We start from the raw sequence: 14584 nt of genomic DNA, 5'->3' as shown, positions 1-14584 counted from the left end.
CCTAACCTTTCTGTTTAGATACATGTTTTTAGGGGAAGGGGGTGTCAGCTGAAAAAATTCAGGCTAGTTACGACAAATTCTACCCAAAGTAGTCCTTGTCTGTGCCTTTTGCCATTGCCAAAATATATTTTTTCAATGTGACCATTTTGTAAAATCAGGGAAAATCAGTCTTGGTCTTTGAGTTTTTAAGCCATTGGGGTGGTCGGAAAATCCTGATTTATTTATTTTTAAAGTAGGTAATAGTTTTACTTTGTTACATGAAACCAAGTGAAAATGTTTGATAGATTTAATATGCTCTTTTGTAATCCAAATATTCCCTATATCCCATAACTGATTTCATATGAACATCAATGATGACTTCAGGCAGCTATATCAGTCTTGACCATTCTACATTCACCACACAACACAGATCACACCACTAGATAAGCAACTTGACAAATTGCACCATCTCTCTTTGAATGTTAACACTTCCTCGCTACTTGTCATTCCAGACGCACACCATATGATGCAGATGGCACAGGTTGCACAGGCACCGAGGAGAGGACGCAAACCACTGAATGAGAAAAAGAAGAGGCGCAAGAGGAATCGTCCAGGCTCTCATATTAAGAGAGCAAAGACAGCTTATTTTTTCTTCTTGGATGATTTTAGGAAAAGCTACTGCAAAGATGGCGACCAGATTCCCAAGGTAAAGTACCGGGTGAGTCTGAAAAATACTTTTTTTGAGAACTAAAATTGGTACGCGCAGGGAAACTTGAACTAAATTAACTCATTAATCAGCTTTCACATATCTGGTGAATTTTTGAAAATTAACGTTTCCATTCCAGTACTACACTCTGTTTCACCTACAGTTTGGTTGTGACATCAGTGCATTTACGCATTTGCTCCGAAAGCATACAGCAAAAACGCTCTTTCATCCGCAAGCGTGCAAACAAACCGCCTTTGAACAGGAGTGTATATGTTCTGCAGGATTCGATTAGCATGCAAAATACGCACCTACATGTATGTCACTACCAAACTCGAGGTGATTCACAGTATATCTGGATTTTACCCCAAAAAAGACAAGTTTCGATCTATTCCACAGACTCCGTTTCTGCTTCACAAATCAGCAGTATGCAGTGTCAAATCGCGAACCACAATGTCCAAAATGTGACTTTTCACTAGTGATGATATTAATTTGCTGCATTACTGGGCAATCTAGGCTGAAGTAGTCCCAATTGCTATGAGACAATAGAAGCTAGCATTGATAAATATTTGATTGTGCATTTTTTGAATTATTTACAAAAGAGAAAACGTGTAAATTTATAGAGCCATTGACTTGTGGCGAAGCAGTGACATGGCGAAGCATTGCTTTCCACATGAGCCTTGTAAGTGGGATGAATCGGGACAGTCAGGGTTTTTTACCCTACTCTTTTCGAAACTTATTGCGATATATATGTATAGGTAGGACTCTAAATACACGGAACCGAGTGACGGCTAAACATCCCCTTTGAAGGACAGTACTCCCATGATTCATTTATTCAATTCTAAATGAACATGGGGCGAGCAGAGTCTGAATTTTAATCTGCAGATGTTGCCAATTAATTTCCCAATTCAATACCCCTGCAAGTTGCCACCGCCAGGAATTGAATTGCAACAGGAATTGAATGGCAAGTACCCTAACCATTTGGCCATGCTCTCCCTTTGAGTGGTTGGATGCTGAATCCGTGGAATAAATTTAAGGTTGCATGTTATGGTTAGTTCAGGAATGCAAATATAAATTTTTAGCAAATTCAAAAAGTGTGTGAAAGCTGATTAGCCAGTTCATTTGGTAAAGTTTCCCTGTGCATGCTATTTTAGGTCTTGAAAAAACCCCATATTTTTCGAGAGTACAGTTCGTTCAGACTCGCCCTGTATTTATACAAAGTCAGTGGTAGAAACAAAAAAGAAATGTCTAATGATCAGATAATATGTTGAATTATTTCATCTGCGTCAATGCATTTCATTATTTGCACAACACACCAAATCACTCATACTTGCTATTTATCACTCAAACTGTTGTCTGTTATTCTTAAATTTGGCTTTTCATTTCGATAATATTTTAAGGATTGTTTTTAATCACAATGGGAAATGGTACTGACAAACTGGTGCTAATTTGGAATTTGGTTATAATTCATTTGCACTAGCTGAAGCATACAATCTTCTATCAAAATGATTGATACCTTCCAACAGTTTTCAACATGTATTGCCAAGATCACCTCGCCCAACTGTGGATCCATTTGAAAGGACTCGGATTTTAGTTGTAATATTTGTCATCACGTAAAGCTACAGATCACGGCTTATGACCTACTGTTGCATTTGGATGATAGTAGTTTCATCCATAACCACTGGAAACTAAAGCGGTATCAGTCATTGTGATAGCAGGTTGTAACGACTCTTACCTGTGAACTCGCTTAGAGGGTTAGTGTTGTTAGCTACCATTCATTGCCTGCAGCTCCCTGCCTGACCATTTACACTACCCAAATGAAGCGAGGTCTGTGTGCGCAACTACTCATTTAACTGGATAGGTCTTGCTTAGGTGATGAAAAGATCAATGTTGATGCTGTTATGATGAGGAACAGGTGCTTGGTAATTTACTTTAAGGAAATAAAATTGTTTTGGTCCGTTCTCAAAATGCTGCAATATTATGTTCGGAAATCAGTGGTTTGCACAGAGCACACCCCTGGCGATTGGTATTGTCATTGCCTTATTTATCCAGGTAGATTATATATACTTCCTTATATCAAGGACACCAATTCCTGTAAACGTGTTGTTGCCCCTAGTGATAAATTATATGCTGGCAACATTAAAATTATGTGCTACCACTACCATATTAGAATGAATTGGCTATATTGCGCCCATGTGCTCAGATCTTTTTATTACCAAAATCTGCTCTATGCTTTTATGGACTTTTGAGGCAACCCACAAAAATCTGAATAACATCACAGCAAAATTACTGGCCGGATGCATAAGTTTATTTTTCAATGTTTATTATTCACTGGCTGCTCTGCAGAAACATTAACAATTTGTTTGAACTTGACATTGCAATGATATTGGGCTTTCATACACTCTTAGATAGCTGGACCTAATCGGAGGTAAATGTTAGAAAAATGCAAACCATGCATTGATTGTGTATAATGCATGAGCGCGTACTATGCACAGTGCTTTCGGGCGCTTTCATTTGTTTTGCAGGTTAATGCATTTTTATTTTCTTGTATTTTTCAACCTTTTTAGTGACAATTTTGTTATAAAAAAACCAAAAAATTATGGATTTTTCTTCCTTGTGTTTGAAATACATGTCGGTTAATAAATGTGTATCACTTGTTGCTGGAGAAATTGTACAAAACAATGCACTTGTACTGAGATGTTGGTGCATCTAATGTGCTCCCCCTGCAGGGCTCGTGCATTAGAAGCATCATCAATGTGTCAGTATGCATGCATTATTTTGTACAATTTCACTCCCAACAAGTGATACGCATTTATTAACCTATAGTCGTTTCAGAGTAACTAACTGACCATGTTAAATTGCATTGCACAAGCATAATGGTGTTGCTATAAAGTATAATGCAGCAACAGTACTAATGTGAGAGAAGGACAAAGTGAAAGTTATTATACTCAATAAATTGATACATTTTCAGATGTCAGGACTGAAATTAGTTACTCTTCAGGACACTAATAATATATTCTTCTGAAATATTAATACTTTGTATATTAACTTTTTAGTACTATTTATACTCCTGTTTTGATCCTTTGTGTATAGGCTAGTGAAATAACCAAGGCATGCGGCAAACAATGGGGTATTATGACAGAATTAGACAAGAAACCATACGCAGATAAGGCAGCAGAGGATAGGAAGAGATATGAGTCGGAGGTAAGAAAACGCACCACTCCGCGCTATTGGATGAATTTCTAACTTACAATCAAGGCCACAATTTTTTAAGACCAAATTGAATTGGATCCACAAATTGGTCAGAGAGTTGTCTTTGACTGTATTGCTCTATTAAACCACTCAGCTGCCACATGATATACTTTCAATCAGAGAATATATTTCTAAATTTTATCATTTACAAGCCACGCATACTATCAGAAACACTGAAGCTCCAGAGCTCTGTAGAAAAATTGTGATCCAAACAGATTGTACAAAAGCTACTTTGTATGCCCCCCTAAACAAATGTGTGTATGTAGTGACCATCATTCCAGTGCTTCTTTATTTTGCAAAATCTAAGAGCGGATCCAAAGAGAAATCCATACATGTAGATTACAACAGTAAATCTGCAATGTTTACATCATATGAGAGCAGTCGTTAGAGCTCCTCTGTCAGTCAGTTATTTTGTGGTGAACCTAAATTGGTGGTGTGGTTGGCAATTATACCTGGTAATGCAAGGTATCATTTAATATCATCGAGCGATAAACATTAAATTCTATACCATTTTCACCCTGACATGACAGTGACGTCAGTTCGCATTTCATCAGGCGCAGCTTCAAGTAGCTAGCATATATGCTCAAAGGTCTGGCGTATGCAAGCTTGCCCTTAAAGATGCGCACATCAGGGTGAAAAATATTCTATCAACCATTTGAGGTTTTTTTGTGGGTGATGCAGAATTTTAAATATTCTTATTTGTGTGTAGTGTGACAGTTACTGGATATTTGTGATGCGATCAAGCTAAATGAGTCTGATGTCGATCAAAATCATAATTCAGTTTTCAATTTTATTACGTGAGCCATTCCAGAGCTTTATTTTGCTAAAATCCCCATCATAATTGGACTTGTGGTTCCAGAAATATGGTCATTTTAGTGTTGCTCAGAACAATAAAATACAAAGGAAGTTGAATACTATTGTTGCCTATATCTCAAAATCAATATTCCCGACATCTGACTCATTTTGCATGATCGCATCACATTTGTCATCCTAGTACATTACACAAAACACGATTACTTGCCTATATTACAAGACGCTTTGAACACCAGAATACATGTTTGGAGAACAACTTGATGTAATATAAAAGCCAAAAAACACATAGTGATACTGAGTGTTCAGCAGAAAAATGCTGGTTAAAATCACAAACTGTAAGATTTGCTTGCAGGTTCTAAATAGGTATGTTAATTCCAAGTCAATATGGTCCAAGCTCTTACATTTACTGAACTGACCCAGGTGTAATCTAATGCCCGATTACCCGATGTGCTTATGAATATGAAATAAACAATCGCTAACTTGCGCATAGGGAAAAACACAATGTTAGATGCCAAAAAAACACATTTTCTATTATTTATGGAAAACATGACCATCATCACTGTTCTATCAAAACCCTCGCATGTGATTTTCAACCACCACCTCAAAACCACCCCATCCCTTTATCTGGTGATTATTAAAATGGTCACAATCAAGGTTTTGATTGTACAGCGTCCAATGTGACCAACCATTCGTCAATCGCCAGAATAAGATAAGGCAATTTTTCACAGGGTAATCAAAATCACATTGAAAAGGTTTTGATAGAACAGTGATGTCATGTTGTTTAGTGTGTACATTACACTAGATAAATATACATAGTTCAATTTTTAAGTGATGCACAACTAAGGGGAATTGTTATTTATTTTCTTAGAAATATAAATCATGTTATTGGACAGAAAAGCAAATGTATACTCGGTTAAATGATATAATGCCAAATTCTCTGAAAGAACAGTCCCTGGTGATGTGCAAATGCTACCAGCGATTCAGTTGTGCCAAGAAATACCAGGGCAAGTTGAAATCGCAACTTGACATTGGTCATGCTAGTCAAATATATTGGCTGTCCATGTTTCTAATAAATGGAGCGAAAAAAACCCATGAAAAATGCTATTCTGGTAGTGACTGCTTAATATGATATGATTAATACAACCACAATATTAGAAGGGTAACAATTTTATTTGATTAACACTAACCCTATTATTTTGTTCATCATTTACTACTAGATTTCAGTCTACAGGAAAGTGAGGGACCCAGACAAGCCCAAGAAACCCCCAACAGCATACTTCTACTTTCTGACGGATTTCCGTGCACAGATGGCCGGCCAGAAGATCGAGAAGGGGCGTAGATTGACAGAGATCTGCGGTGAGGAGTGGAACAAGCTGACTGAGGAACAGAAGAAGCCATATCTTGATAGAGTGGCAATAGAGTACAAGAAATACCAGGAGAGAATGGAAGAATACAGAAGAAAGGTTGGTTCACTTGAATCATGGGTCCCAAAGAAGATATTCAGGGTATCCCATAATGCACTGCTGTGAGACCTTTACACCAGCTGAGCCAATAGTAATATTTGTTGAAATCTACACTGAATGAAGACCCATTGCATTGTTATTAATGAAGCTATTCAAGTATTCATTTGTATTTGAGTGGGAACATTATCTATGCATTACTTATGTTCACAACCTAAGGGCTCAGCTATTTTAGACAAAATGGGGTCATGGAACCAGCAACTCATACTACTTGAATGCAGTAAACTCAATTCCCTGAGGTGTTTGATCTGACTGATAAAGGTCATACAATGATATATTCCTCCCCTGGATGTATTTTGAGATGCTATGAAAATCTTCTTAGGTACAGATATGGTAATGGTATACAGTAATACAGCATATTATGTAATTGCCAGCCACAAGGTCTGTGATGTAATCAATGCCTATGAATATTGATTTTGAGATATGTCCAAAACATGTGTGCTGTTTCTTAAAACATCCAAAAGGGGTGGGGTGAAATTGAACAATCTCCAGCAACCAACTTCCAGAATGACTACCTGGAATTTCATGTTTAAAAGCTGAAAATGGCTTGAATGGATCAGTCTAAGTCTGAAACGGGTCTAAGCCTGAAACGGGTCTAAGCTAAAAGGAAGATAAGTGAACTATTAAAATAATTTAAATGCATTTTACCTTTGGTCACTGGCCATTTGTAAAAAGTTGATAAGAAGTGGCTGTTGAGGGCACTGTAACTCACATTTTTAATACTCTTTTTGGCACAGTATGTTGGTAGAGAATTCAGGTACACCATTTTATATTTCATTAATCAAGATTCAGTTTTCACAAATTAAGTGTCCTATGCCTGGATGTTTAAAGAGACAAACGTGTTGAGTTTGATTCTGGTAAATTGATATTCTGTGTAGAATTTAAACATTTGGTCACGATCATCTTCAACTGTAAACAAGGTGTTACCCCCAATTATTGTAATTTTCAGCACCAGTTCAATCTCAAAATCACTGACAGGGTAGCACCCATAGGTGAAAAAATATACAGACCATTCACCAACAGGCAATGCTTCATATGCTGCGAATTCATGCATACTCCTGAGGGCTGATCAATCGAACGGATGGGTCTAACAAATCACGCACACATAGTGTGTGGCTATCATGGAACTGCATTAGGGTTTATTATCAGCTCTATGGTGCCTTTGTACCTTTACGCAAAAGATGTCAAGATTGTAAAAATACACTGTAACAGGCACAGAATGGGCATAGTGTTTTCGGGCGTGTGCTTCATGGAACGATTGACCCTCAATAACAGATAATGCTGGACTTTCTTTGTTGATGATTAGTCTGTATCTCTTTACTCTATGGTAGCACCATTTTTACCGATTCTTTTTTTTTTTTTTTTGGTGCACGGCAGCCTCCCAGACAGGGTTGGGCTCGCCAGGGTAGTACCGTTACATGTCCGTGTTCAAGAGTTGATGTCACATAGAGAAAATATCAGGGTTATTTTAATTACAAGCCTAATGTATTCATGCCAAAATTGTAACCCTGTTTTTGTATGACGTATATAAGTTGATAACCAATACCCTCACCATTGTTGTTCCTTTACTTTTGTTTTAATTACAGAAGGGAATGGCGCAGCCTCCACAAACCCAAATGAGAGCCCAACAAAGGGCCCAACCAATTCCACAAGAAATGCCAACACAAATACCAACACAAATACCATCACAAATACCATCACAAATACCAATGAGTTACAATGGCAAGTCAAGCATCGCGATGCCAGTTCCACATGATGAAGAGGAAGACGAAGACGAAATAGACGATGAAGAAGAGGACGAAGAGGATGATGTGTAGATATACAAAAACAAACAGAAGAGACTGATAAGCTTCCAAGAAGCCCAGCGATAAACAAAGCGAAAAAAGTGTAAAAAAATTAAAAAGTGAAAAAATGCAAAAACACCAAAAACAAGACATGCCATCTCGTAGTCGTGAAACATGCTAGTAAGTAGGTAGTCTGGAATGAAAAAATACTGCTCTGGTAAATGCCTCTCTCCCTAATGTAAAAACACTTTGAAAGTTATCCTGTTGCCAGGAAACTATACAATATAAAGACTTAGTGTTTCTAGATTATTAAATGTCTCATGGAGTCATGGGAGAGAAACTCTTACTCAGACTAGTGTGTAAGCAACCTGTTGCTTTACGTACATACATACGTATGAGAGAGTGTGTGAAAGGGTATATCTGCGGTACGTAGTCTCCAGATATAATTGATGACGTTGAAATATATAAAAGAAATATAAATAATAATGCACCAGTGAAGTGTGAACTCTTGGGAAAAATAGAATTCAAACATTTTGTTACTCTATTCACTTTCACAAGGCCTAGATTTCGTCTTGGTTTGCGAGAATCAAAATCCATCATAGTCACTGCACTTACTGTATGATACAATGAGAAGTTGATTCTCGCAACTGAATCTTACGAGAATCATTACGAGAATCGATTCGGTGATTCTCGTCGAAATCTAGGCCCTGTTTCAAGTGATGTTTTTTTTTTTTTTAATTCTATTTTTTGTTGTAGTAAGAGCAAACAATATGTTTGCCTTCTTTTTGAATTCTTATAACCACTTGAATTGAGGAGGGTCATATAGATGAGTTTGGGGGAACAGACTGATGAGAGAGGATATGGTATGTAATCAAAATTATTTCTGCTTCAGACTTAGATATTGTTTTAGGATAAAAAGCTATTGAACAATAGGCTGTCCGAAATGGAGGTCAGACCTATTCCAAAATTCTGTCGACCTAAAACAGTGAGACAAGCAATTATTCATTCATGTTATCTTTCATTCCATTAAGATTTCATAGCTTAATATACTTCAACTCTAAATGATACTTCTTAGAAATGGAATTGGTAAGGACGGTTTTGACCAGTGTATCCCCATGATGGTATTTGTTTACTACGGGCTTCTAATTCGTATGTGTATATATTGACACAAGAGTGAACACCTTGTTGATAAGAAACCTTTGAAGTGGTGTATAAACTTTTTTTTTTTCCAGGAGTGCACAGGGATGGTTGCATGTGATATACATATCTCTCTAAACCCGCCGATGACACATGCATTTCATCCGACTAGCGCATTGGATTAATGCAAGAAAAAAAAACCAAAATATCGCAAAGATAACAAATGATAAGATGTGTGATATTTGCAGTCAAAACTTATGGTGTGTAATTTTTCAGTAGCTATCATGTGTTTCAAGTGTATAGTTTCTTCCACGTTGGACATTTAAAAGAAATGGCTCAAATTTAGTTGTCTAATTTTTTCCTGTATTCTGAATAAAAAGGGAAATATTGAATGTGCTATTACTTGGCAGCTGTATATTTTGACCTAAAGTAAATTTAGATGTTATTATTGTCATCTTTTTTGTGATATAAAATGTTGAGCATTTGATAAACGCACAAAACCAAAGAAATGATTACTGGTGATGGTGGTATGGGGGGCTATGAATGCAAATACCACAAAAAAGATGACAATGATGAGATCAAATCCGTGCTGCTGCTTCTAATTTACCTTTAAACTTATGCACATGGCTTGCCAAATGTATATCACATGCCGCTTAAATGCACACCTTATGTACAAAAAATGTGCTGTGTTGGATCGATCTACTGCTACTCGGATCTTAATTTCACACAGAAATCAACTCAGTGGTTTTCATATACCTTTATTGCTCATGCCAGGTTTGCATGCGTGCCATTTTTTAGTGCTTTGTATCTAAGAAGAAGAAAAAAATACTTGTATTCCGTGTCTCGAGGTAGTGTTACCGAGATAAAGATGTTGTCAGTGTAATTATTATTATTATTATTCCTATTATTATTATGATTGTAGAATTGTAAGTTGCCTATTCTTCCAGAAGATTTTGTAGCAGTATTCAAACATTGGTTCTGACTTTGTCAGTGTACAAAGAGAAACCTGCAATTAAAAAAAGCAAAACCCAAATCCATGTCCCCATCTTATTTGGGGCAAAAGTAACAGAAAACCAGTCACATAAATATGATTTATCCTAAGTTTTCTGAGAAAAGAACAAGAATTATTTGTCCTATTTAATAATGTTGTGAATAGATATGAATATTTTTTGTTTTCGACTTGAGTCGGCAAAAACGTTGCCGGCTCAAGTTTTGTGGTTAACTGTAGTTTGTTCCTTCTCTGTCGATGTGCACAATTGCCATTTTCTATTCACCAAGTCTTCAACTCTAGCTCATGAAGTAACTTTGCCACGTGCAGTATTGATTATGAAGTAACTTCACCCTTTGCAATCCAACGCAATTCAGCTCATTCATATTTGCAACTCAGCAATGTATTTTTTTAACGATGCATCAAGTTTTGAATCGGAAAAAGGAAGTGCACATCACAGAGAGGGCGCTTTTTCTTAATAGCTTTAAAGACTTTATTTTTTAAAGTGACGGTGCTTGAGAACTTGTTGTGTGCAGCATTTCTGTATATTTTTAGTTAGTTGTAAGATTTGTAGTTTTTTTAGCGCTTCTCATATTAACAAAGTACCTGTCAGAGATCTATATGTATTCTTAATTTTAAAATTGGTGATACAATGTTTGTCATCAGCTTAGGAATATTCATAAATATGACAGAAGAAGTTTGATCAAAATATCACAATTGTGTTAGATTTAATTACATATGTATTATATATGTATGTAAAGTCTGCTTATAATAGTTTTATTTGGCTCCCTTTGCCACCCACCTTTATTTCAAAACACCATGTCTTGTGCCTAGGTATTTTATGTTGACTCCTATTGTAGTATTGAAGTGGTTTTGATGTGTGACTCTACATTGTACCTCACTCACTCGTTCACTCATTCACTGTGTTATGTATATTCTTAACATGTATATTTGTATAATATCACATGTTCAGGAATTTATGTGCTGCGAGTCGCACGCAAGGCTCACAGCAAGATGTACATTGTAAAGGCATCCCCATTTTCATGTTTGAAAAGAATTGACATCTTCCTCAGGTGATTGTATAATTGGGGTTTCTTTGTTCTTAGAAGACTTTTTATTAATTCCAATATCGGTTTGGGGTTTGTTTTTTTATCTACGCACTTGTATTATGTACAACTGAGATATATGCTCTCTCTTGAACGCCAAACTATAAAAATCACCAAATCAAAAGAAAACAAAAAATATCTTTTTATCTCTTTGTAAATTATGATAAGACTCACTTCTATAAAAAGTGGATTTTCCATATTTTCATGATGGATTAAATGGGAGATGCCTATAACACACCAATACCACAAACATGTATGAACGTCACAAAAAAGCTTCAGACGCAAGTTGTAATTGAAGAATTATCTGATAGTAAGAAAGCTAGGAGCCCAAGAAGTCTCCTAATTCCAATTTAAATGTGTTACTTTCACTCTTGATATGATAAAATGAACAACCTTAAAGTGGATCCATTTTAGAGGATTCTGTTTAAATTCTTTTTACTTAAAAATTGTTTTTACTTACATCAATTGCATCTTTGCATAAGTGATTTTTATGTGTACAAAAGAAAATTACTCATATTTATGCAAAGATGCAAATAATGTTGTTTAAGAGATGATCAACTGTCAGTTTGCGCCATAATATAATCCCATTTTAATGGATCCAAAATTAGGTGAACAGGGTAATGTAAAGCACCCTACTCAAAACATGTGCCAAATACTATCAGATATTCTTGTTTTTTGCTCGAGTTTTATTTACTTTTTTTAAACAGTAATGATTAATCCTTCCATGTTCAGCAGCATGAAAAGAATTCCCCTATGGCCTGTATTTTGATATATTCGCAAAAAAATTTGAATGTGATGCTAAAAAATAGTGTTAAAAGAAAATTCCAATGCATTGAATTTAAACAATTTACATGTGTAAATATTGGAACCATTTTACTTTATCAGCAAGAGTTATTTTTATATGGATAATTATGTGGTTTGAATTTTAAATATTTAAAGAGAAGAAAAGATTTTATCTTTTGTGTTGAGTCCTTATATGATCGTTTTTTGGCTATTCAATGTTGAACTTCAATGAGTATTCAATTGAAGACCAAAGTTTTATCCTTCCAAGCCCTTGGTGCCTATAGACTTCTTGTCAATATAACTGTGATGACTTCAACCTGATTTGAAGATCTACAGCGGAAAATAAGTCACGAATAATCCAATTGCCATTTATATGAAAATCTTAGTGGAAATACCCTTTGAAATAAATGGCTGAAGTATTTTTAGTAAGTTATTATGACAGGTTTCAGATATTAATATTTCTTATTGCATCATTTGTATTGTATGCAAATTTGCTGGGCATAAATTATTCATGCATATTACTTAAAAGCAAGTTAATACTAGAAGATGGTTCATAGATAATTGTGTACTTCATGTTGTAGATTGCAAATTCTTCATTGTATAAATATAGAAATGTTAGGTTTAATGAACTTTTTGAATGTATTGTGCGCTAACATCTACGAGAAAATAATGATTAATATTTCATGATATGTCGAAAAAGTCATAATATTATAACTTCATATCATCAGCTTTTGAAAAAGTGGTAGTTTTGAAACATGTCATTCGAAGAATTATTGCCAGTCAACTTTGGTATCAAATTTAGAACAATAGCACTTTTCAATGACTTCTTAAATGTTGATTGATTCAGAAATCAAAAATCTGCATAAGCTTTAATGGGCATTGTATATTAAGCTCAAGTAAAAAAAAATGCTGCGAAAAAGAAATTAAAACCTGCACTGGAGTAGTTAACCTGTACCCTCTGCTGATCAGTGGAAATTACTGGAAAAAAATATATGCTTAAGTGGAAATAATAAAAAAAAAAATTGTGGTTCTTAAGAAAGCTTCTGCATGCAACCTTCCAGATGTATAATTAGGTTGATAGCCTACAAGGTGTTCTGCTGGAAAGTTCGCTTATCCAAAAAAAACAAAAATCTTGACCGTTCCAAAAAAAACCCGTCCAAATACTCGTCGCTCTTGTACAAAGCTCTCACTGTGATCACATTGTATAATTCCTGCTTGAGCTGCATTTGTGTGTATCACTGTGCTAGTTGTTAAACATTTCACTTCAGAAGAAATTTAACTTTACAATTTCCTGCTTGTGCAAAGAAAAAAAAAGTTCACCAAGTGAACAAGTACATTGCTTTTAACTTATAGATTCAAAATATATTTTGATGACAACCTAATAACTGTTTTTGTCCTTCTATTTACCCCAAGGGTACTACTACTTGAATGCCTCTGGTCCACAAAGAATTGTAATTTTTATGAGAACCTGACTTTTGCGTGTATTTTTATGAACAATAACTTACCCCTTTTTGAGCCTTGTCATTTACTTGATATTTATCAGCCTTTGTAGATCTCTTATACAACTCTTTGTAAAATAACCAATAGATTGACGTATTGGTATTTTATGAGAAAAATAATGAAAAATTCACCATGGTTACTGGTTATATAAAAGGTGTATTGATCCAGACTAAGTGTCCAATAAGATTGAAGAAACTTTTTGCCACAAATTGCAATAAAACGTCATAGATACCAATAACTTATTCACTAAGAAGCAAATATGTACAAACCATATCATTGATAACAGACCGTAACCAGTCAAAAAATTGACCCAATTATTGGGTCAAGTGAAAGTGACCAAATATGAAAAAAAAAGTATTTAAATGCAACTCACGAATCCAGTGCCCATTACACAAATATAGTTGCCTTTTTTTCAATATTGTCCAAATCATATCACGTGTTGATGAAGAAATGTTGAGTTTTTTTTCCTCTTTTTTTTAATGGCATGTTTGGCAGGGATGTGTATTACTAATGGAAGTTACGACATAAAAAAATTCACTTTTCTAATAAACCGTAATAAATCCTAAATATTAATAACAATAATGTACTTCTCAAGTATCCAATTTTTGAGACTTCAACCAATGTGTGGAAAAATTATCTCAGGCATTGTATTTTATCAGACGTTTATCGTCTCTGGCCTTTATTATTATTATTAATAAATGGGTATACATAAGATTTGAATGTTCCATGCAATTGACAATTTTAAAACCTTAATAAAATAAGGTTATTATTTTGTAAAGGGTGTTTTAGTAGCCCAGGGAATAATGTAGTATGTTTATTGTATGTTTCCTTACATGGGAAAATTAACAAAAAAATTGAAAAACTTATCCTTTTGTCATAGGTATACCCGTTTTGTACCAGTGTATTTTGCTCTTAAGTTTCTGCATTTTTGTGGTAGGTTTTAAGTATAAGCAGACATTTGTACCTATGTGAGTTTTAAATAAAGATGAGACAGACGTGTCACCCTTATGGACCCCAAA

General features: G+C 35.2%; 1 protein-coding gene across 7 annotated transcripts in view; it reads left to right on the top strand.

Annotated features, from left to right (window-relative positions):
- The window catches only part of LOC140148439 (uncharacterized), a 45337-nt gene extending 30753 nt beyond the window's left edge, over positions 1–14584 (top strand). For 6 of the 7 annotated variants that reach the window (XM_072170380.1, XM_072170383.1, XM_072170381.1 and 3 more), the window contains 4 exons: positions 492–697; positions 3776–3886; positions 5965–6210; positions 7854–14584. In XM_072170380.1, the coding sequence (XP_072026481.1) occupies positions 492–697; positions 3776–3886; positions 5965–6210; positions 7854–8084 (794 nt within the window). In that variant the 3' untranslated portion in view covers positions 8085–14584. The remainder of the gene's footprint in view (positions 1–491; positions 698–3775; positions 3887–5964; positions 6211–7853) is intronic. The other variant, XM_072170379.1, reaches the window with a different exon arrangement.

The sequence above is a fragment of the Amphiura filiformis genome, chromosome 3 (assembly GCF_039555335.1).
Source record: "Amphiura filiformis chromosome 3, Afil_fr2py, whole genome shotgun sequence".
NCBI classification, from domain to species: Eukaryota; Metazoa; Echinodermata; class Ophiuroidea; order Amphilepidida; family Amphiuridae; genus Amphiura; species Amphiura filiformis.
The sequence above is the reverse complement of the archived record's forward strand: the minus strand, read 5'-3'. Positions and strand labels throughout refer to the sequence as shown.